Raw genomic sequence first — 24,208 nt, 5'->3', positions numbered from 1 at the left:
CATGCTCCATGGAGTTCATAATAACTTTAGTATATATATTTATTTCTTTCCCCAAGTAACCAATTATTTCATCTTCAGAGCACCTATATATTTAATCCTATCTTTTGTAAATAAGGGCGCCAAATTTTCAAAAATGTTTCATATTTATCTCTTAAATTATAAGTAATTTTTTCAAGTGGAATACAGCCATAAATTTCTTTCTTCCAACGATCTATACTTAAATATGTATCCGATTTCCAAGTAACTGCAATAGCTTTTTTGGCTACTGCCAATGCAATTTTTATAAATTCTTTCTGATATTTATTCAATTTGGATATCGGTTTTCTCCCTTCAATATCACCTAGTAAAAGTAATATTGGATTATGTGGAAGTTGTATTCCAATAATTTGTTCCAATAAAACTCTTAAATTTGTCCAAAAAGGTTGAATTTTAGAACAAGACCAAGTAAAATGTAAAAAAGTACCAATTTCTTGGTTACATCGGAAACACTGATCAGATAAATTTGGGTTTAATTTATTTATTTTTTGTGGTGTAATATATAGTTGATGTAAAAAATTGTATTGCACTAATCTTAATCGGACATTTATTGTATTTGTCATACTCTCAAGACATAATCTTAACCAATTTTTTTTTTCAATTTTAATATTCAAATCACTTTCCCCTTTTTGTCTTGACTTATGGACTCCTTGTTTAATTGCCTGTTTTTGAATCAAATTATACATACAAGAGATAGATTTTTTAATCTTTCCTTTTTGAATTAAAGTTTCTATTTCATTGGATTTCGGTAATAACATTGTTTGACCTAACTTTTCTCTTAAATAAGCCCTTAGTTGAAAGTAACAAAAAAGAGTATTGTTTGATACTTTATATTTATTCTTTAATTGATCGAATGACATTAATATACCTCCTTCAAAACAATCTCCTATATATCTAATCCCTTTTTGAAACCAATTATATAAAAGTTGATTATCCATTGTAAAAGGAATAAGTCTATTTTGAATTAAAGATCTCTTTGCTAATAAGGATTTCTTTGTCTCATCATCAACATTTATGTTATTCCATAAATCAATCAAATGTTTTAATATAGGAGATTCTTTCTTTTCCCATATCCATTTAGATTCCCATTTATATATAAAGTCTTCTGGTGTGTTTTCTCCTATTTTATCTAGTTCTATTCTAATCCATGCCGGTTTATCTTTCTCAAAAAAAGATGCAATAAATCTAAGTTGATTTGCTTTATAATAATTCTTAAAATTTGGAAGTTGTAAACCTCCTAGCTCAAATTTCCATGTCAATTTTTCCAACGATATTCTTGACATCTTACCTTTCCAAAGAAACTTCCTCACATATTTATTCAGCTCTTGAAAAAACTTCTGGGGTAATTGTATTGGTAGTGATTGAAATAAGTATTGTAATCTAGGGAATATATTCATTTTTATGGTGTTTACTCTACCTACTAATGTTATTGGTAATACCATCCATTTATCAAGATCTTCTTGAATTTTTTTCAATAGTGGTAAATAATTTAATTTGTATAAGTTCTTTATGTCATTATCAACTCTTATACCTAAATATTTTATACCATTTGCCGGCCATCTAAATTGGGTTATTAATCGACATTGATTATAATCTCCTTTAGTAAGAGGTAAAATTTCACTTTTATCCCAATTTATTTTATAACCTGATATTTTCCCATATTCTTCTAATCTATAGGATAATTTATGCAATGAGTACAATGGGTTTGTTAGATAAAGCAGAACATCATCAGCAAATAAGTTAATCTTGTATTCTTCCTGATTAACTCTGAAACCCTTAATATCTGGGTCCATTCTAATCAATTCAGCTAATGGCTCTATCGCCAACACAAATAAAGCAGGTGACAATGGACAACCTTGCCTAGTTAACCTTGTTAACTGAAATGGTGTTGAAATTTGACCATTTGTCACTACTTTGGCTTAGGGATTAGTATTTAAGGTTTTAATCCATTTTATAAAAGATACTCCTAATCCATATTTTTCCAATACCTTAAATAAAAAATCCCATTCCAATCTATCAAATGCTTTTTCTGCATCTAAAGCAACTGCCACGCTCATTTCCTCCCTCTTCTGCGCTAAATGAATTATACTAAATAAGCGAGTTACATTATCTGCCGATTGTCTATTTTTAATAAATCCTGTTTGATCCATATGTACTAATTTTGGTAAGCATTTAGATAACCTATTAGATAAGATTTTTGCTATTATTTTATAATCAGTGTTTAATAAAAAATAGGTCTATATGATGTTGGCTTTAAAAGATCTCTATCTTTTTTTGGCAATACTATTAAAATAGCTGTCGAAAAAGATTCTGGAAGTTTATGCGTTCTTTCCGCTTGGTGTATTAACTCCATAAAAGGAGGAATTAATAAATCTTTAAACTTTTTATAGAATTCAGGCGGAAAACCATCTTCTCCTGGAGATTTATTACTTTGAAATGATCCTAGGGCTTCTTCGACCTCTTTCAATGTAAAAGGCATATCTAATCCCTTCTGTTCTTCCGTATTTAATTTTGGAAGAGTTATTTGTGATAAAAACCTTTCTATCTTGACATTGTCATTTTATGATTCTGATTTATACAACTCAGAATAAAAATTCTTAAAAGCTTCATTAATTTCTAAAGGTTTATAAGTAATTTTATTTACTCTTATTCGAATTGCATTTATTGTTTTAGAAGTCTGGTCTGTTTTTAACTGCCATGCAAGAACCTTATGTGATCTTTCACCTAGTTCATAATATCTTTGTTTAGTTCTCATAATTGCTTTTTCTGTTCGATATGTTTGGAGTGTATTATATTGTAACTTCTTGTTAATAAGTTGTCTTCGTTTTTCTTCTATCATATTTCTTTGGGATTCTTTATCTAATTTTGTAATCTCTTTTTCCAATTGATCTATTTCTATCATATATTCCTTCTTCATTTTAGAAGAATAACTTATTATCTGACCTCTCAAGTATGCCTTCATTGCTTCCCACACTATAAATTTATCATCAACTGAATGTGAATTTATATCTAAAAAGAACTGAATCTGTTTTTTCATAAAATCACAAAAATCTTGATGTTTTAATAATATTGAATCAAATCTCCACCTATAAATTGATTCCTCTTTATCTATCATTATCATTGTCATTATTAAAGGAGAATGATCTGACAATATTCTTGCTTTATATTCCACATTTTTCACTCTATCTTGAATATTCGTTGATAATAGGAAAAAATCTATCCTTGAGTATGTTTTATGTCTATTTGAATAAAATGAATAATCTCTTTCTTTTGGATTAATTCTTCTCCATATATCAATCAAATTTAAGTCTTTCATCAATCATAGAGTTAATTTTACTGCTTTTGATTTTGTAACAACCTTTGTTGATCTATCTAAAACTGGATCTAGACAAAAGTTAAAATCTCCACCTATTAATATTTTATCATGTGCGTTAGCCAAATTCAAAAAAACCTCCTGTATGAATTTTACATCATTTTCATTTGGTGCATAAATGTTCATAAGGGTCCATAGTTCTGAAAAAATTTGACAGTGTATAATTAGATATCTCCCCGCCGAATCAATTAATACGTTTTGTATTTTAATTGGTAAATTTTTGTTAACCAAAATTGCAACTCCTCTCGCCTTTGAATTAAATGAAGCTGCAATAACATTTCCTACCCAGTCTCTTTTTAATTTCTGATGTTCTATGTCTGTTAAATGAGTTTATTGTAAAAAAGCTATATCTGTTTTCATTTTTTTAATATATGTTAAAATTCTTTTTCTTTTTACTGGCCCATTAAGCCCATTAACATTAAAACTTAAAAAATTCAGTAGATTAGTCATTTTTTTAAAATTATATTACTCCAATCTATAATAATACCTAATCTTTCAACTTTCATGGTATCCTGGGAAATCTTTATAAAAATCTTCATGTTGCTATGTGTGTCCCCACCAATCATCCAGGCAAAAAGATAGAAGAAAAATAAATATAAAGAAAAAAACAAAATACCCCCCTACTAATGTTGTGGAAAAAAAACACAACATTACCCCCCTCTGTTGTACGGGTCATGGCAATCGCCATGATTACACACGTGAATCCCGTAGTAACCGATCCAAAGCTCCCCAGTCCCCCGCAACATAAAAAAGTATATGTATAAGAAGAAAAAAAATACTATTCTCACTTAGTATTTCTAAAATTTTGCTTTTCTCTTCTATAATATCCATAAATGTCCATCACTTCTGTTCGTTGACTCTATCTTCATCTTTAATCCATTACATTTGAAAGCCTCTATGTGTAATTAGCCAATAGGTGAAAGTTTTTGTACGAACTCCTCCGCTTTTCGATAATCGGAAAAAAAAATTTCCCTCCTCCAAAAAAATTATCAGTGTTGCTGGATGACGCATTGTAAATTTATAACCCTTTTCCCATAAGGCTTTTTTCGCTGGGTTAAATTCCTTCTTTCTCTTCAAAAGGTTGTAACTTATATCAGGATAAAAAAGAACTGGTTTCCCTGCTATCATCAATGGCCCGTTTCTCTTTTTGGCACTTTGGGCAGCCGCCTTCAGGATCTTTTCTTTGTCTTGGTATCTTAAGCATTTTATCAAAATTGATCGTGTGTTTTGATCAGCTTGAGGTCTTGACCTTAAGGATCTATGAGCCCTTTCAATCTCGATTGGAATTTCTCTTTCCATTTCCAATTTTTCAGGGATCCATTTTTGAAAAAAATTTATTGGATCTTCTCCTTCTATATCTTCTTTAAGTCCAACAATTTTAATATTATTTTGTCTACTAAAATTTTCAAGCTTATCAATTTTTTCCATAAATTGTTTTCTTTCTGATATCCAAGCAGTATTTTCATTTTCCATTTTGTCCATTCTTTCAACCATGTCTTCCGTTTTAGTTTCCAAGTCCATAATTCTCTTTTCCATTTTTTCCTGTCTCTTTGTCATTTTATCAAGCATAATCTCCATATTTGTCTTTTTTTTTGAGTACTTTTTGATTACTTTTAATTACTTTTAATGTGTCTAATTTACGCATTATTTGCCTCAAAGTCTTTTCTATATTTCCAGAAGAACTTTTATCTCCCTCTTCGTCTGATCTTTCCGGAAGATCTGACTCTCCCTCCGATTCGCTATCACTTTCAGTTGCAGTGGTAACTGGGCTTTGTAGTTCTTGTTGCTCCCATTTGTGTATGCTCCATCCTTCGCGTTTGCGCAGTTCGCATTGGTCTTTTCCTTTAGAAATGGCCGATGTTGCCGCAGTTTCCTGTTCCGTATCACCGGTGGTATAATGTACCTGAGACCGCGGTTCTTTGGTTGACGTGGGCCTTGTTCCTGTTCCAACTTGCGTTGTCTTCCCGGTATTAGTTTTCTTCATCTTCTTTCTTTGAGGCATAGCTTGACACAATCCGGAGTAGTTTATAAGTAACTTTTAGAAAGTATTGACTAACTTTTCTTCATTTAAACATTAATTTATTAACTTTTTACGGGAGAGCTGGGTTCCAGCGTCTCGATCCTACGTCATCACGTGACGTCCCCCACTAGCACCATCTTGATCGCCCTGGGCCATCAGCAGCTGGCCATAGGAAGGGGAAGGAAGTTCTGTCATTGTCCCGACTGAGCAGAGGCAGGCATCCAGGTTTCGGCACTCCATTTCCCTGGAGTATAGTTAACTGCCACTATCCCTTTAAGTCTCAGACTGCCAATTATTGCCTGCCACATTCCTTCATGGAAAGTCTGTACTTAAAAGGCTTCATACTGAGCCCTTAGTGCTCATTCATAGGAGTTCCATTTCTAGGTCTACTGTTTGTGATTTCACCTTTTGATTTCATTTGTGTCTCGACCCTACTCTGCACTTGGGTTCATCACCATCCGTAGCTCTTTCATTACAGAAAGAGTCTTGATGAATGTGACTACAGCATAGAACAGGCTGATGTACTGGAATATGTCAACATAAAGAAAGGAGATGAACTTGAACTTCTGAAAAACATTATGTCCTTGGGGCCACATGGGATATACCATTGCTACAGGAAATGAGGGAAGAGATTGCTGTGCCTTTGATGACCTTTGTGCCCCACTGGTAACAGAAGTAGTACCAGAAGATTGGAAGGTGGCAAATGTTATTCCTTTGCTTAGGAAAGGTAATAAGGACAATCTTGGGAATTATATACCAGAGAGTCTTACTTCAGTGGGGGGCAAACTATTGGTGAGGATTCTTAGATATAGGATTTATGAGCATTTGGAGAAGCATAGTCTGATTATATGAGGGGTGATTGATAAGTTCGTGGCCTAAGGTAGAAGGCATCAATTTTAGAAAACCTAGCACTTTTATTTTTCTACATAGTCCCCTCCTACATTTACACACTTAGTCCAGCAGTCATGGAGCATACGGATCTTGGACGTCCAGAAAGCGTCCACAGATGGGTGATTGATAAGTTTGTGGCCTGAGGTAGAAGGAGATGAGTTATACAGCTCTCATTACGCACACACGCAGTTCAACTCTTTGAATGATTATGCACAAAGTTTGAAGTTAATAACTCATCTCCTTCTACCTTAGGCCGCAAACTTATCCATCACCCCTGATGAGTTATTAACTGATGAGCTATTAACTTCAAACGTTCTGCATAATCTTTCTTTATCGATCTTTTTATTAGTTAAATAAAAAAGTACATATATAAACAAGAGGAGAATTATAACAAATATCTGTATCAATAACAGTTCGAATAAAAGGAAAAATAACATTATCAAGATCAAACAAAGTATTAATCTAATAGTATATAATAAAGAGAAGGGTAATTGATTCTCCTCTTATCGATAAAAAGATAAAGAAACGTTTATAATAGACATAAGCAGAAAGAAAAAACCCCAAAACACAAAAAAAAAACAAAAAAAGGAACTGGGCAGCTCAAACTGAGAATGAAAACCAAAAAAAAAACAAGGAAAAACTTTCTGATCAAATCCAAAACTTCAAAAAGGTAACTGGAAGGGCCATAGGTCAGAGCATATGAAAATATTGAATAAAAGTTTGTCAAGTTTCCTCAAATTTAGAGAATGTGTCAAATGTCTGACTTCTTATTTTCTCTAAACTTAAACAGGACATAATGGAGGTAAGCCAGTGAATAACAGTAGGTGGATTAGGGTCCTTCCATTTAAGCAAAATGGCTCTCCTAGCCAATAAAGTTGTGAAAGCTATTACCCGTTGAGCGGAAACAGGAATATCTCCTGCTTCTGAAGGAATGATCCCAAAAATTGCCATAAGAAAATTTGGTTGTAGATCCAAATTCAGAACCTTTGACAAAGTTTTGAAGACTTCTTTCCAAAAATTATCTAACTTGATGCAAGACCAGAACATGTGTTAAAGTAGCCACCTCAATATTACATCTATCACAAATAGGATTAATATTAGAAAAATAACGGGCTAATTTGTCCTTCGACATATGTGCCCGATGCACTACCTTGAACTGTATCAAGGAGCGATGGGCACAAATAGAAGAGATATTTACCAAATGAAAAATTTTATCCTATTGATTATCTGAAAGTGACTTTTGAAACTCTAGTTCCCACGCAGCTTTAATTTTATCATTAGGTAATATATGCAAGTTCAATAACCATTTATAAATTATAGCTATCAGTCCTTTTTGAAATGGTTTGACCTGAAAAAGAGTATCAATAATATTAGGTGAATAAGCCAAAGGAAAATCTGGCAGTAGATTACATAGAAAATTCCTAATTTGTAAATATCTAAAGAAGTGTACATTAGATAGGTCATGTTTATCTGCTAACTGAGTGAAAGGCATTAGACAATTACCCAAAAACAAATCTAAAAAAGTTACTATTCCTTTGGTTTTCCAAATTGAAAAGGTCTAATCAAAAATTGAAGGTTTAAAAAAATAATTAAGAAAGAACAAAGTTATTAAAATCAAAGGATCTACAAAATTGAAACCAAATTCTTAATGTATGTTTAACAATAGGATTAAAATCTCGACTACTGATCTTAGAAAGCAAAAAAGGAAGAGGAACTCACAATAAAAAAGCCAAAGAATACCCCTTCACCGAGCTTTTCTCCAAATCCACCCATAAGGGACAATCATGTATATCTGAAAAATGAACCCAAAAGCGATATAATGAATGTTAATTGCCTAGTAGAATAATCTAAAGTTTGGCAAAGCCATACCACCATACTTTTTTAATTTCTGCAATAAAAGTTTACTCAATCTAGAATTTTTATTATTCCAAATAAAAGATAAAATTTTAGAGTCTATTCTATCAAAAAACAGTTTAAGAACAAAAGAGGGGATTGCTTGAATACATATAAAAACTTCGGTAATACTATCATTTTAATAGCATTAATACAGCCAATTAATGATAATGTCATAGGAGACCATTTAGAAATTACTTGCTGCATAAACTCAATTAATGGAAGAAAGTTATATTTATACAGGTTGTTAAAATTTTTGGTAATTTTAATACTGAGGTAAGTAAAGTTATTTTAGCAATACTAAAAGGAAATTGATCATATTGATCAAAGTAATTGTTACTAAGGAATAACTCACTTTTATGCAAATTTAATTTATATCCAGAAAAACTACTAAATTCAGAAAATATAGATAACAAAGCAGGAATCAATTTCTTAGGATCTGAAATATAAACTAAAAAGTCATCTGCATACAATGAAACCTTATGCAATTTATCTCCTCGCTTAATACCCAAAACCTCATTGGAGTCCCAAAGAGCAATAGCGAGAGGTTCTAAAGCTAAATTAAATAGCAGCAGACTGAGAGGGGAACCCTGCCGGGTACCTCTATATAACCTAAAATAAGAAACTTTTTGGTTATTAGTTATAACTGCCGCCAAAGGGGCTTGATAAATCAGCTTAATCCAAGAAATGAAACATGGACCAAAATTAAATCTTTCTAAAGCCTGAAATAAATAGGGCCATTCTACCCTATCAAAGGCTTTCTCTGCATCAAGAGAAACAACACATTCAAATTCTTTAGATGGAGAGGAATGAATGATATTCGGTAGTCTCTAAATGTTAAAATATGAATATCTATTATTAATGAATCCAGTTTGATCCTTAGAAATAACCTTAGGTAAAACATTCTCAAGCCTGTTAGCTAAAATCTTAGAAAGAATTTTGGAATCAACATTTATTAAAGAAATTGGTCTGTAAGAGGCACATTCAAATAAATGTTTTTCTTTTTTAGGAATTAATGAAATTGATGCCTCATAAAAAGTTTTTGGGAGGGTCCCAAAAGATATAGATTCAGTGAAAATTTGGCATAGATGAGGTGTACGAATATCCGTAAACGTCTTAAAAAATTCTACCATAAAACCATCGGGTCCCGGAGCTTTACCTGATTGAAAAGAAGATATAACTCCTACTATTTCCTCTCTATTAATGGGTGCATCTAAAGTATTCATACCTTGGGTAGAAATTTGAGGTATATTCAATCTTTGCAGAAATTCATTCATAGAAGTAGTGTTGTCTGAAAAAATCAGATTTATAAAGATTAGAGTAAAAGTCCAAAAAACCCTTATTAATTTCCTGACTGTCAGATGTTTCTGTTCTATCAGATCTTCATTCTTTCAAAATCTGCCTTCTAGCCATAGATGCTTTGAGTTGAGGAGCTAACAATTTACATTTATCTCCATGTATATAAATTTGACTTTTGGATTTCAAAAGTTGCTGCTCAATGGGATAAGTCAATAGCAAGTCAAGCTGCAGTTGAAGTTTCGCCCTTTCCTTGTATAAATCTTTGGTAGGTAATACTGAATAAACTTTATTTTATTTCTTTGATCCTGTTAGTAATCACTAAAAGCTCTGCTTTCGTTTTCTTTCTTAAAGCTGTTGAATATGAAATTATAAGTCCCCCAAGAAAAGATTTCATCGTATCCCAAATATCCAACTTTGACATACCCTCAGTTGTATTTAATTCAAAAAATAAAGAGATTTGCTCTTTTATAAATGACTCTCAACTAAAGATTAAATTCAATTTTATGTCAATGATGCTAGCACATAATTAACAGCGGTTATCTTAAATTCGTTAAGTAAAGATTGATCATATATTTAGAAAAAAATAGATTCAAGCAAATAATGTCTTGCAATTCATGTTAGATTCATACAAATCTTAAAAAAGGAAAAGAAATAAAAAAATCAATGTGATGACTATACAGACATAGAACATAGATTAGTCTTTAAACAGTTCAACTACACATGATTGTCAGCTAAGGATTAAATGTTGAAGTTGCTTGCAGAACGGCACTGGAGAAGTTGTTTACGTGACTGATTTAAAGTCATTGAGAAACTTCCTAGCTTCTTCGGGAGAATCAAACGTTTAGGACAAGGGTTAGGTGGAAAGATGAACAAGCAGGCAGGATAGCACAGAGATGAGTGAAGATCTTTCCTATAGAGTTCTGCCATTCACTTCTTGATATTTAATTATTTCTGTATAAACTTCAGAGGCAAAATCTTCCTCTATATGAAACTCCACACCGTTGTAAGTTAACTTTCCCCGCTTCCTGGCATTTCGAAGAATTGCTTCTTTAGTTGCAAAATAATGTAAGCGCAGAATTAGTGCTCATGGTTTCATCTCAACCGATGGCTTATTGCGGGGAATTCAAAACCCTGTCTATTAGCGGAAAGGTTTCAAGTGTCTCACTAAAAAGTGAGTATAACATACTCGTGAAAAACTTTAATGACTCACCAGTTTCCATATTTTCAGGCAAACCCAGTATACGTAAATTCATCCTTCAGCTTCTACTTTCCAGATCGATCATTTTCTTCTTAATTCTTGATAGTTCTGACGAAACCTCAGCAATTTTCTTTTCCATAGTAAAAAACTTTAGCTCCTGCTCCTTAATCACTTGATGTATTGTCTCTTGTTGTCTTCCAATTTTATTAGTATCCATTTTAATCATTTGATATTGAGATTCCAGTTTCCTCAAAGATTCTTGGACAGCAGATACAGTTTTTTCAAGCTTTTCATTCGCATTCATCAGTTTATCAATTTTAGAATCCACCATTCCAATTTTGGTATTAGTATCTTGTATCAATAAGAACATTCTTTCAGGAGTATAGGCTTCTTCTACCTCCCTTGTAAATTTTGTTTGTTTGGTTTGTTCAGCTTCAGAAACAATTTTGCCACGTCTTAATTCCTTTCCAGTTCAGGTTCCAGCCATCATAATTAAATCATAAATCCTTTACTAAAAGTAGTGAATCTTCAAAATTTAAACAAAAGTAGCAATGGAAAGTGGTTTGTAAAAGGATAGAGAAGAGCCAACAAGCTTCTTACTCCATGAGCTGCCTAGAAGAGACTCTCTGCATAATCACTCAAAGACTTGAACTGCATGTGCATGTAACGAGAGCTGCATAACTCATCTCCTTCTACCTTGGGCCACGAACTTATCAATCACCCCTGCAGTGGACACTTCCTGGAGGTCCAAGATCCGTATGCTCCATGACCGCTGGACTAAGTGTGTAAATGTAGGAGGGGACTATGTTGAAAAATAATAAGAATCTTGGCATTAGTGTGGAAGAAAAAAGGGATCTTGGAATCCATGTCCATAGAGTCCTCAAAGTTGCTGTGTAAGTTAATAGGGTGGTTAAGAAGGCATATGGTGTGTTGGGCTTCTTTAATCAGTAGATTGAATTCAAGAGCCAGAATTCTAAAACTCTGGTTAGTCCTCACTTAGTGGTGTGTTCTAATGGCCTCATTATAAGAAGGAGGTGGAAGCTATAGTGAGGGTGCAGAGTAGATATACTGGGATGCTACCTGGTTTAAAGAACATGTCTTAAGAGGATATGTTGACCGAGCAAAAGTTTTTCTCTTTGAAGTGATGAAAGGTGACTTAATAGACCTGTACAAGATGATAAGAGGCATAAATTGAGTAGACAGACTTTTTCCCAGAATGGAAATTGCCAGTATTAGATAGCATAATTTTAAGACATTGGAGGAAAGTATAGTGGGTTTGTCAGGGACAGTGGTAAATGCATGGAACAAACTACCAGGGATAGTGTTAGAGGTGTGTGCATTAGGAATTCTTGGATAAGCAAATAGATGTAAAGAAAATAGAGGGCTATACTAGAGGGAAGTATTAGATTGATCTTCAAATGTCAACAGAACATTGTGAGCCAAATTACCTGTACTATACTGTACTGTTCTTTGCTGTGCTATCCTATGTTCTGTGTAAGCGTCAGAAAGAAAGAAAAATAGAAAGTAAGCAAATTTCTGCCTCTGGATCCAAAGTTGTGGAGATCTAACACCACTTTTAAAATAGATGGATGGAACAAAACGCATAATCTCTTGAGTGATAAAAAGAAATTAACATTTAATATTGAATACTGTTGTCTGTTAATTTATAGACTGCAACCTTTTAAAATGGCATTGGATTGTCAGTTGCAAAATATAAGTGTGAGTTTATATCTTTGTAGAGAACTGTTGAAAGTTATGTGGAGAAACGTGTAGGAAGTACCTATGGACCTCCAAGTGGACGGAAAATGACGATATTTATTGATGATATCAACATGCCAATTATTAATGAATGGGGAGATCAGGTAAAGTGAGTAATTAATTGACATTTTAAACATGGCCCTTTTCTGGTTTATTTGTCTCTGGTCCCTAATATAGCAAATATATTTGCATATATTTGGGTGAAAAGTCTCTTTCACATGCTCTTTGAAGATGGTAAATTCAATATCAGACGTTTTAAAATGACTACTTCTTTTCTTCAATGAAGATTTCCCCACAATGGTCATTGGATCCTTAAGCGAATCTGAGCCATGTTTAGGCCTGCTTGTATTCTACCGTTGCAGCAAGATTTTGTTTATGAAAGCCCATAAATTATTTACTGCTTATTTAAATCTGGTACAGAGAATGGTCTAAATCTGTATTTAATTGGTCATAAATTGTATGTTTCTCTGGTTAAGCAATGTATCAATTTCTCTAATGATCACAAACAATACAAGAGACTTCTGGGATATGAAGTTTAATATGCAAGCGTAAATATACATTTAAGATCTTGGTGAGCTTTGTGGTATGACTTTTCATATATTGTTCTGTATATCAACTGTAATCTTGATGAAACCCTGCCCCTCCCCCAGCTCTCATTGCAATAATACTGTACCTATATTGTAAGAGAGACTATGCCATGAACAATGCCAGACAGTATAATACTGCCCAAGTGAAAGACTTCAATGATGTCCACATTATTTATGACTGGTTGGCCTGACTACTGCTCAATTTGTTTTGTATTTCCATCAAATTGGTCCTTCAATGCCATCAGGAACTGAAAAGCTGCTACAAAATCAGTGATAAAGATCTCAGAGTCATAGAACACTACAGCACAGAAAAAGGCCATTTAGCCCATCTAGTTCATGCCAAATCATTAATCTGCCTAGTCCCATGAACCTGCACTTGATACCCCTTCCATCCATGTACCTATCTACTGAAGATGGTGAAATTGTAGTATTTGTTGCCACATGCAGCTGTAGAGGCCAGGTCGTTGGGTGTATTTAAGGCAGTGATTGATAGGTTCTTGATTGGACATGGTATCAAAGGTTTCGGTGAGAAGACCAGGAAATGGGGTTGAGGGGGAGGGAAAAAAAGATCAGCCATGATTGAATGGTGGAACTGACTCGATGGGCCAAATGGCCTAATTCTGCTCCCATGTCTTATGGCCTTATTCAAATTTCTCTTAGGTGTAGAAATGGACTTCGTATCTACCACTTGCACTTGGCAGCTCATTTCATATTCTTACCACTGTCTGAGTGAAGAAGCTCCCCCTCGTGTTCCCCTAAACATCTTACCTTTCACCCTTAACCTATGACCTCTAGTTGCAGTCTCACCCTTCCTCAGTGGGAGGGAATCCTGATTGCATTTACCTTATCAATACCCCTCATAATTGTGTATACTTCTATCAAATCTCCCCTTAATCTTCTACATTCTAAAGAATAAAGTCATAATGTATTCATCCTTGCCCTATAACTCAAGTCCTCAAGTTCCAATAACAGCCTTTTCAATTTTCAATCTTAGTTACATCTTTCTTGTTGGTAGGTAACCAAAACTGCACCCAATATTCCAAAGTAGACCTCACCAACATCTTATGCAACTCCAACATAATATCGCAACTCCTGTAATCAATACTTTGATCTACGAAGGTTAATATGGCAAAAGCTTTCTTTACAACCCTATCTACCTGTGACACCACTTTCAAGGAATTATGGATCTGTATTCCTAAATCCCTCTGTTCTGCTGCACTCCTCAGTGCCCTACTGTCACCATGTAAGACTTACTCTGGTTCGTCCTCTCAACATGCAACACCTCATACTTTTCTGCATTAAATTTCATCTGCCATTTTTCCAGCTGGTCCAGGACCTGCTGCAAGCTTTGATAGTCTTCCTCGCTGTCCACTACACCCCAATCTTGGTGACATCTGGAAACTTGCTAATCCAGTTTACCACATTATCATCCCGATCACTGATCTAGATGACAAGCAATGAACCCAGCAGCAATACCTGCGGCACACCACTAGTCATAGGCCTCCAGTCAGAAAGGCAACCATCTACAACCACTCTCTGGTTTCTCCCACAAAGCTGGTGTCTAATCTAATTTACTACCTCATCTTGAATGCCAAATGACTTAACCTTCTTGATCAACCTTCCATGTGGGACCTTGTCAAAGACCTTGCTAAAGTAAATGTAGACAATATCTACTGCCTTGCCTTTATCAAGTTTCCTGGTAACATTTTCAAAAAATTCTAAGATTGATTAGACACGATGTACCATGCACAAAGCCATGTTTACTATCCCTAATCAGCCCTAAGATAGATTTTATATATATCTAGTCTTAGTCTTATATACTTACATATCCAGTTCCTTAAAATGCCTTCCAATAACTTTCCTACTACTGGTATCAGGCTCACCAGCCTATAATTTCACAGCTTATTCTTGCAGCCTTTCTTAAACAACGGAACAACATTAACAACCCTCCAGCACTTCATCCATGGCGAAGGATATATTAAATATCTCTGCTAGGGTCCTTGCAAATTTCTGCACTAGCTTGCCACAGGATCTGAGGGAAATCTTGTCAAGCCCTGGGGATTTATTTACCCTATTTTGCCTCAAGACAGCAAACACCTCCTCTTCTGTAATCTACATAGGGTCCATGACCTTGCTGCTTCATTGCCTCGCATCTTGAGGATCCTGCAGAGAAAACTTTAAATGGTGCCTCACAGACTGCCTCATGACCTCTGCCTGACAGGAAATGAAGTAAATCCACCATAATTAGAACCTGTGAAGAGATTCTTGGCGTCCGTCTCAGATTTTGATGAGAATAATCAGAACTTCCAGGAATTAATTCATCATAAGTACAAGACATTCTTAGAAAGGAAACTACACCATGATTAAAGGAATGAGAAATAGCTCAATAGGAGAAAATCTGCAAATGCTGGAAATCCAGAGCAACACACACAAAATGCTGGAGGAACTCAGCAGGCCAGGCAGCATCTATGGAAAAGGGCAGTTGACATTTTGGACTGGAAAGGAAGGAGGAAGGAGTCAGACTAAGAAGGTGAGGGGAGGAAGAAATACAAGGTGATAGGTAGTAAGTGAAACCAGGAGAGGGGAGGGGTGAAGTAAAGAGCTGCAAAGTCAATTGGTGAAAGAGGTAAAAGGCTGGAGAAAGAAGAATCTGAAAGGAGAGCACAGAAGACCATGAAAGAAAGGGAAGAGGGAGGAGCACCAGAGGGAGGTGATGGGCAGTTAAGGTGATAAGGTGAGAGAGGGAAATAGTAATGGGGAATGGTGAAGTGGGGGCAGTAGGCAATTATTAAAAGGATCACAAAATCATATTCATGCCATCAGGTTGGAGGCTACCCAGACAGAATATAAGGTGTTGTTCCTCCAACCTGAGTATGGCCTCATCGTGACAGTAGAGGGAATGGGAAGTAGAATTGAAATGGGTGGCCTCTGAGAATTCCACTTTTTGTGGTGGACGAAGCAAAGTTATTTGATGAAATGATCTCTCAATCTACATTGGGTCTCACCAATATACAGGAGCATTCCTACACCAGGAGCACAGGCTACAGTAGATGACACCAACAGACTTGCAGGCAAAGTTTTGCTTCACCTGGAAGGACTGTTTAGTGTGGGAGGAGGTTAGGGGCAGGTGTAGCACTTGTTCTGCTTGCTAGGATGAGTATCAGGAGGGAGATCAGTGGGGAGGGGTGAATGGACAAGGGAGTCACATAGGGAGCAATCCCTGCAGAAAGCAGAAAATGGGGGTGGAGGAAGGGAAAGATGTGCATAATGGAGGGACGATGAGGTTAAGAGGAACCCTGTCTCTGGTGTGGCAGCAGGAGGATAGGTTGAGGGCAGATTAACACAAAGTGGAAGTGATGCAGGTGAGGGCAGCTGTTCTGGAATGAAAACCCTCATCCTGAGAGCAGATGGGGCTGGGATAGAGGAAATGAGAGAAAGGAATGGCATTTTTCTGGATGAAAAGCCATGGTTCTCTCCTATCAGAATATCCCTTCTCCAGTCCTTTATCTCTTTCACCAATCAACTTCTCAGCTATTTACTTCACCCCTCCTCCTCTCCAGGTTTCACCTATTACTTCTCAGCTTGTGCTTCTTCCTCTCCTCTCCTCCTTGGTGTGATTTCTTGTCCCTTCTTTTCCAGTCCTGATGAAGAGTCTTGACGGAAACATCACCTGTTTACCCTTTTCCAGAGATGCTGCCTGGCCTACTGAGCTCCTCCAGCATTTTGTGTGAATAGCTCAATAGGCATCCAAAGGATTAAATGCAGCAAAAAGATTATCATCTATAAAATAAATGGGGGAGGAAAAGGCACAAAATATTTAGCAACAAGCTGATCAAGTATGACATACTCTATATGAATTCTTCAGCCTGACAAGAACATCACCTAAACACAAGGATTCCCCTTACTGAGAAATGAGTCATAGAGTCAATACTAACTCATCCATGCTGACCAAATTATGCAAATCCCATTTTCCTGCATTTGGCCCATATCCCTCTGTTCCTTTTCTATCCAAATGTTTCTTGAATGTTGTGATTGTATCTGTTTCTACCACCTGCTCTGACAGCTTGTTCCATATACCCCCAACCATTGTTTAAAAACTTACTCCTCAGATCACCTTTAAATATTTCTCCTCTCACCTTAAATCTACTGCCTTAGGTTTTGAACCCTGCTACCCTTGGGCAAGAACTATGACTATCTCCCCTAACTATGTCGCTCATAATTTTATAAACATCTATAGTCACCTTTTAGTCTCCTGAACTCCAGTAACAGCCATCCCAACCTATCTATTTTTCCTTGTAACTAAAATCTAAGAACTGAAGAGAATATAGTAAGACTAATTTGGTAGTCAGCATTCTCTGGAAGGAGCATTCCAAAAGACCTCTCAACCAATGTTTTGTCCTTGATTGCACCTTACAGCAAACAATCCTGTCCTGTCTGTCAGTAGACCAAAATATAAAGATGAAAAGGTCATATACTGTATCATTTGAAAAGCAGCAGAGCTTCAGGGGCAGAAGCCAACCCTAAAGCACAGCAGTGAAGAACTTTACACATTCACATCTTCCATTTTTTACATCTTATGAGGAAAAAGCCAGGGGGCCACAGTGACACATATGCTGACCATTTTCAAGAAATGAATTCAAATATGGTAAACATTGCAGAGCAATGAGCTAAACATTGGCCCATCCTTCTCCTTCAGCCCCAATATCCTGACCTTTTCAATCTGGCCCTGCGCTTAAATTGGTCAAACATCAGCTCATTCCTTGCTCTCAGGTGCAGGCCCCACTACCTCAGGTCCGCTCTTTCAAATCAAAAGGAAATTGATCAATAGAAACCAGACCAATAGGAAATTATTCTACCTTGGTCTTAATAGTATACATACCATGTGTACATTTGGAGGCTGATCTCCAACTCATTGTATATGAGAGTGGGGTGCTACAGTAGTGTAACAGTTGGCATGACACTATTACAGCTTATGGTATGAGTTCAACCCCTGTGACTTCTGTAAGAAGGTTGTATATTCTCCCTGTAGAATACATGAGTTTTCTCCGGGTGCTGCAGTTTCCTCCCACAGTCCAAAGACTTACCGATTAATAGGGCAATTGGTCATTGTAAGTTGTCTCGGGATTTGATAAGGGCTGAATCGGGGTTGTCGCAAGTTGCTGGGCGTGTGGCTCAAAAGGCTGGAAGACCATAAGACATAGGAGCAGAATTATGCCATTTGGCCTGTCGAGTCTGCTCTGCCATTCATCATGGCTGATCCATTTTTCCACTCAGCTCCAATCTCTTGCCTTCTCCCTGTATCTCCTCATATCCTGACCAATCAAAAATCTATCAGCCTCTGCCTTAAATATACATAAAGACTTGGCCTCCACAGCTGCCTGTGGCAAAGAATTCCACAGAATTACCACTCTCCAGCTAAAGAAGTTCCTCCTCATCTCAGTTCTAAAAGGACCCCCTTATATTCTGAGGCTGTGTCTTCCGGTCTAAGGCTCTCCAGCCAGAGGAAAGAAACATCCTCTCCATATCCACTCTATTAAGGCCTTTCACCATTCGATAGGTTTCAGTGAGGTCACCCCTCATTCTTTTGAATTCTGGCGAATACAGCCCCAGGGCCATCAAACACTCTTCATATGACAAGCCGATCAAACCTGGAATCATTTTCGTGAACCTCCTTTGAACCCTCTCCAGTTTCAGCACATCCTTTCTGAGATAAGGGGCCCAAAACCGCTCACAATACTCCAAGTGAGGCCTTATCAATGCTTTATAAAGTCTCACCATTACATCCTTGCTTTTATAACCTAGTCCTCTTGAAATGAATGCTAACATTGCATTTCCCTTCTTCACCACAGACTGAACCTGCAAATTAACCTTTCGGGAATTCTGCACAAGAACTCCCAAGTCTCTTTGCACCTTGGTTTTTTGTATTTTCTCTCCATTTAGAAAATAGTCAACTCTTTCTTTTCTTCTACCGAAGTGCATGACCATAAAATTCCTGACACTATATTCCATCTGCCACTTATTTGCCCATTCTACTAATCTGTCTAGGTCCTTCTGTAGCCTCTCTGCTTCCTGAAAACTATATGTCCCTCTTTGTATTGTCTGCAAACTTTGCAACAAAGCCATCAATTTCATCATCTAAAGCATTAACGTATCGGTAAAAAGAATCAGTCCCAACAGAGGACTCCTGTGAAACACCACTAGTCACCGGCAGCCAGCCAGAAAAGATTCCCTTTATTCCCACATTTTGCCTCCTGCCAGTCAGCTACTGTTTTATCCATGGTAGAATCTTCCGTGTAATACCATGGGCTCTTAGTTTGTTAAACAGCCTTGTGCAGCACCTTGTCAAAGGCCTTTTGAAAATCCAAGAACACAACATCAACTGATTCTCCTTTGTCTATCCTGCTTCTTATTCCTTCAAAGAATTCCAACAGATCTGGCAGGCAAGATTTTCCCTTGAGGAAGTTGTTCTGACTATGGCCTATTTTATCATGTGCTTCCAGGTACCCTGAGACCTCATCCTTAATAATCAACTCCAACATCTTCCCAACCACTGAGGTCAGACTAACTGGCCTATAGTTTCCTTTCTTCAGCCTCTCTCCCTTCTTGAAAAGTGAAGTGACATTTGCAATTTTCCAGTCTTCTGGAACCATTCCAGAATCTAGTTATTTTTGAAAGATCATTACTATTGCCTCCACAATCTCTTCACCCACCCCTTTTAGAACCCTATGGTATACGTCATCTGGTCTAGGTGACTTAGCTACCTTCAGACCTTTCTGTTTCCCAAAAACCTTCTCCCTAGTAATGATGACATCACACACTTCATGACCCCTGGCACCTGGAAGTTCCACCATACTGCTGGTGTCTTCCACAGTGAAGACTGATGCAAAATACTTGTTCAGTTTGTCTGCCATTTCCTTGTCCTCCACTACTACCTATCCAGCATCACTTTCCAGCTGTCCAATATCCACTCTCACCTCTCTTTTATACTTTATATATCTGAAGAAACTTTTGGTGTCTCTTTAATATTATTGGCTAGCTTACTTTCGCATACCATTCTTACTTTCTTAATGACTTTTTTTTAGTTGCCTTCTGTTGATATATGAAAGCTTCCCAAGCCTCTAACTCGCCACTAATTTTTCTTCTATTATATGCCCTCTCTTCGGCTTTTATGTTTGCTTTGAATTCTCTTGTTAGCCACATTTGTGTAAACTTTCCTTTAAAATACTTCTTCCTCTTTGGGATGTATATATACTGTGCCTTCCTAATTGCTTCCAGAAATTCCAGCCATTGCTGTTCTGCCATCATCCCTGTCAGTGTTCTTTTCTAACCAATTCTGACCAACTCCTCTCTCATGCCTCTGTAATTCCTTTTTCTCCACTGTAATGCTGAATACATCTGACCTTATCTTCTCCTTCTCTAAATTCAGGGTGAATTCAATCATATTATGATCACTTGCCCCTAAGGGGTGTTTTACCTTAAGCTGCCTAATCAATTCTGGATCATTGCACAACACCCAGTCCAGAACAGCAAATACCCTAAAATGCCATCTTGCAAACATGCTAGAAATTCCCCCTCTGGGAGTTCAGCACCAACCTGATTTTCCCAGTCTACCTGCATATTGAAATCCCCCATGACCATTGAAACATTGCCCTCTGGCATGGATTTTCTATTTCCTTTTGTAACTTGTAGAGCACATCCTTACTACGGTTTGGGGATCTGCATATAACTCCCATCAATGTCTTTTTACCCTTGCAGTTTGTTAGCTCTATTCGCAATGATTCAACAGCTTCCTACCCTATGTCACCTCTTTCTAATGATTTGATTTCATTTTTCAACCAACACAGCAACACTGCCCTCTGCCTTCCTGCCTGTGCTTTCAAAACAATGTGTATCCCTGGACACCAAGCTCCCAGCTATAATCTTCTTTCGGCCAGGACTCAGTGATGTCATACATTGCCAATCTGCAGCTGTGCTGCAAGTTCATCTACATTATTCATATACTGTGCACATTCAAGTATAACGCCTTCAGTCCTGTATTCATCCTTTTCGATTTTTCTCCACGTTTTACATTGCAACTCATCCTGTTGACTGCAATTTTTCCCTATCATCAGCCTCCCCTTGCTAGGAGTCTCACTGCACATTGTTTCTGTTTGTAAACCAACTACCTTGTCTTCAGCACTTTCACTCCAGTTCCCACCCCCCTGCCAAATTAGTTTAAACCTACCCAAACAACTCTAACCAGCCTGCCTGCGAAGATATTGGACCTGCTCGGGTTCAGGTGTAACTCATCTCTTTTATACCGGTCTTATCTTGCCCAGAAGAGATCCCAATGTTCCATACATCTGAACTCCTGTCCCAGTTCCTCAGCCATGCATTCACCTGCCAAATCATTCTATTCTTACCCTCACTGGCACGTGGCACAGGCAGCAATCCATAGATTACTATGCTGGAGGTCCTGTTTCTCAACTTTCTGCCTAGCTCCCTATAATCTCTCTTCAGGGCCTCCTCACCTTGTCTACCTATGACATTGGTGCCAATATGCACCAATGTGCTGGCTGCTCACCCTCACCCTTGAGAATGCCATGGATGCGATCTGAGACATTCCTGATCCTGGCACCAGGAAGACAATATACCATGTGGATATCTCAATCACTCCCACAGAACCTCATCTCTGATCCTCTGACAAAGGAATCTCCTATCAACACTGCAGTCCTCTTCACCTCTGTGCTCTTCTGAGCCACAGTACCACACCCAGTGTCAGAGACCCCAGTCACTGTGGCTCCCCTTCCCCCCACCCCCACCCCCCAGCAGATTGTTTCCCTCAATAGTATCTAAAGTTATATACTTATTGAAGGGAATGGCCGCAGGTGTACTCTGCATTGGCTGTGCATTTCCCCTCCTTCTCCTGTGTCCTGCATCCTAGGGGTGATTACTTCCCTGTGTAGCTTCTGTCTATCACCTCCTTATTCTCCCGTGTGAGTCGAAGGTCATCGTGCTGCATTTCGGTGCACCTGGTGCAGATGTGTTTATCTAAGAGCCTAGATGTTTCCCAGACTTCCCACATCCCACACAGAGTACAAAACACTGCCCCTGGAGCCATTCTCACTAATCTACTACTGTATTCCCTAACAAATAAGGACAGAGGGGGAGAGAGAGATAGAGATACACCGAGAGAGATACTTACAAGAAAATGTACCTCATCCAAATCTGATTTCACCTAAGCCTGATGAACCAAAGCCACTCTAAAGACTGGAACACTCCAAAAGAATGGCCGCTCCATTTGCACTTGAATTATTCTTGTTCGACTTTTCTAATGAATCCCTCTTACTGATTTGTCACTCCTCTAATCAGGAAATCTCCCGCAAAAACCTGCCTTCAAAATCTCAATCACCGCCCTGATTTTTTTTTAAAAGTAGCTCTTTTCACGCACCCCTGGTGTGGATTGTCCATCTCAGAGAAAACTGGCTCAAAGCTCTGCTTTTTCAACCTTGTACGCAGACCTAACTGAAAGATAGCTCTTTTTTTGCGCACTACGGCTTGCTGATTGGTTTCTTCAAAATCTCAATCGCCACCCTGATTAGAAAGAAGCTCTTTTCACGCACCCCTGGTGTGGATTGTCCTATTCAACACTATACCTCTAAATAAATGAATAGTTCTTCCTGCGGCACAATCGGTGGCAGGAGCAGCACACAGTGACAAGATTTCTCGCAGGTCAACGATGCTCGTCAAAAGGAGAGCTTCGCGGGGGTTCAGGCTCATTCCAACAGCCCAGTCAACGGTGGGAGCAGCACACAGTGATGAGGTTTCTGGCAGATCGACGCTTGTTTAAAAGTACAAAAGGTACAAGTGAGGTGGCCATTGTTGGGAGTAGGCCAGTGGTGAGAATAGGAGTGTCAAAGGAGGCATTGGCTCTGGGTGAGTTTCCATTAAGGTTCGTTTGTTGAGGTTACGATACCTAGTGTAGTAAATGGCCATTGTGTCTTCTTCGTGCCAGATATTGTGAGTCCTGGGAGACCCAGAGTCTCCCCAAGGAACTACAACTATGTGAAGTGCATTCAGCTGCAGCTCCTGGAAGACTGTGTTAGGAATCTGGAATAGCAGCTGGATAACATTTGGCTTGTACAGTCGAGTGAGGAGATAATCAATCAGAGTTACAGGGAACTAGTCACCCCTAAGCTGCAGGAGGCGAGTAGCTGGGTGACTGTCAAAAGTAATGGGCAGTTAGTGCAGAAAACCCCTGTGGCCATTCCCCTCAATAATAAGTATACCACTTTGGATTCTGTTGTGGAGGATGACCTCTTTGGGGAATGCCATGGAGTCCAGGTTACTGGCACTGAGCGTGGGTCCATGGTGCAGAAGGGAAAGGAGGAGAAGAGGGGAGCAGTAGTGATAGGGGACTCAATAGTCAGGGAAATGGACAAGAGATTTTGTGGACGTGAACAGAACACCTGAATGGTACAGTGCATTGCCTCCCAGGTGCCAGGGTCAGGGACATCTTGGATTACGTCCACAGCATTTTGGAGAGGGAGAGAGAGAAGCCAGATGTCTTGGTACATATTGGTACCAATGACATAGGAAGGAAAAGCAAAGGGGTCCTGAAAAGAGAATTTAGAGAGCTAGGCAGAAAGCTGAGAAGCAGGACCTCCAGGGTAGTAATTTCTGGATTGCTGCCTGTGTCCAGCGAGTCTCTCTGCCCCCCCCCCCCCCCACCTTTTAAATCTATCCTCAGCTTTTTTTCTCCAATCCTGTTGAAGGGTCTCGGTCTGAAACATCAACTGCATTTTTTTGCATAGATGCTGCCTGGCCTGCTGAGTTCCTCCAATATTTTGTGTGTGTTGGTTTGGCAGCTTAATGCATGGCTGAGAAGCTGATGCAGGGAGCAGGGCTTCAGGTTCTTAGATCATTGAGATCTCTTCCGGGGGAGGTATGACCTGTACAAAAGTGATGGGATGCACTTTAACCCAAGGGTTCAAGACCAATATTCTCACAGACAGTTTTGTTAGAGCTGTTGGGATGGTTTAAGCTAATTTGGCAGGGGGTTGGAAACCAGAGTGAAGGATAGGACAGATGTTAAAAAAGCAGTCAGACTGTCAGGTAGGGCAGGCAACTGATAGGACAAAATTATAGCCAGTGCATTAGGGATGCAGAATTGA

At 37.8% G+C, this 24,208-nt stretch overlaps 1 protein-coding gene across 1 annotated transcript in view; it reads left to right on the top strand.

Moving 5' to 3' along the window:
* LOC140732658 (dynein axonemal heavy chain 8-like) overlaps positions 1-24,208 on the top strand; it is a 952,247-nt gene that overhangs the window by 652,451 nt on the left and 275,588 nt on the right. Inside the window, exon 55 of the mRNA XM_073055351.1 lies at positions 12,450-12,572. Coding sequence (XP_072911452.1) covers positions 12,450-12,572 — 123 coding nt within the window. The remainder of the gene's footprint in view (positions 1-12,449; positions 12,573-24,208) is intronic.

The sequence above is a fragment of the Hemitrygon akajei genome, chromosome 9 (assembly GCF_048418815.1).
Source record: "Hemitrygon akajei chromosome 9, sHemAka1.3, whole genome shotgun sequence".
NCBI classification, from domain to species: Eukaryota; Metazoa; Chordata; class Chondrichthyes; order Myliobatiformes; family Dasyatidae; genus Hemitrygon; species Hemitrygon akajei.
This window is presented reverse-complemented; position numbering and strand designations above follow the sequence as displayed.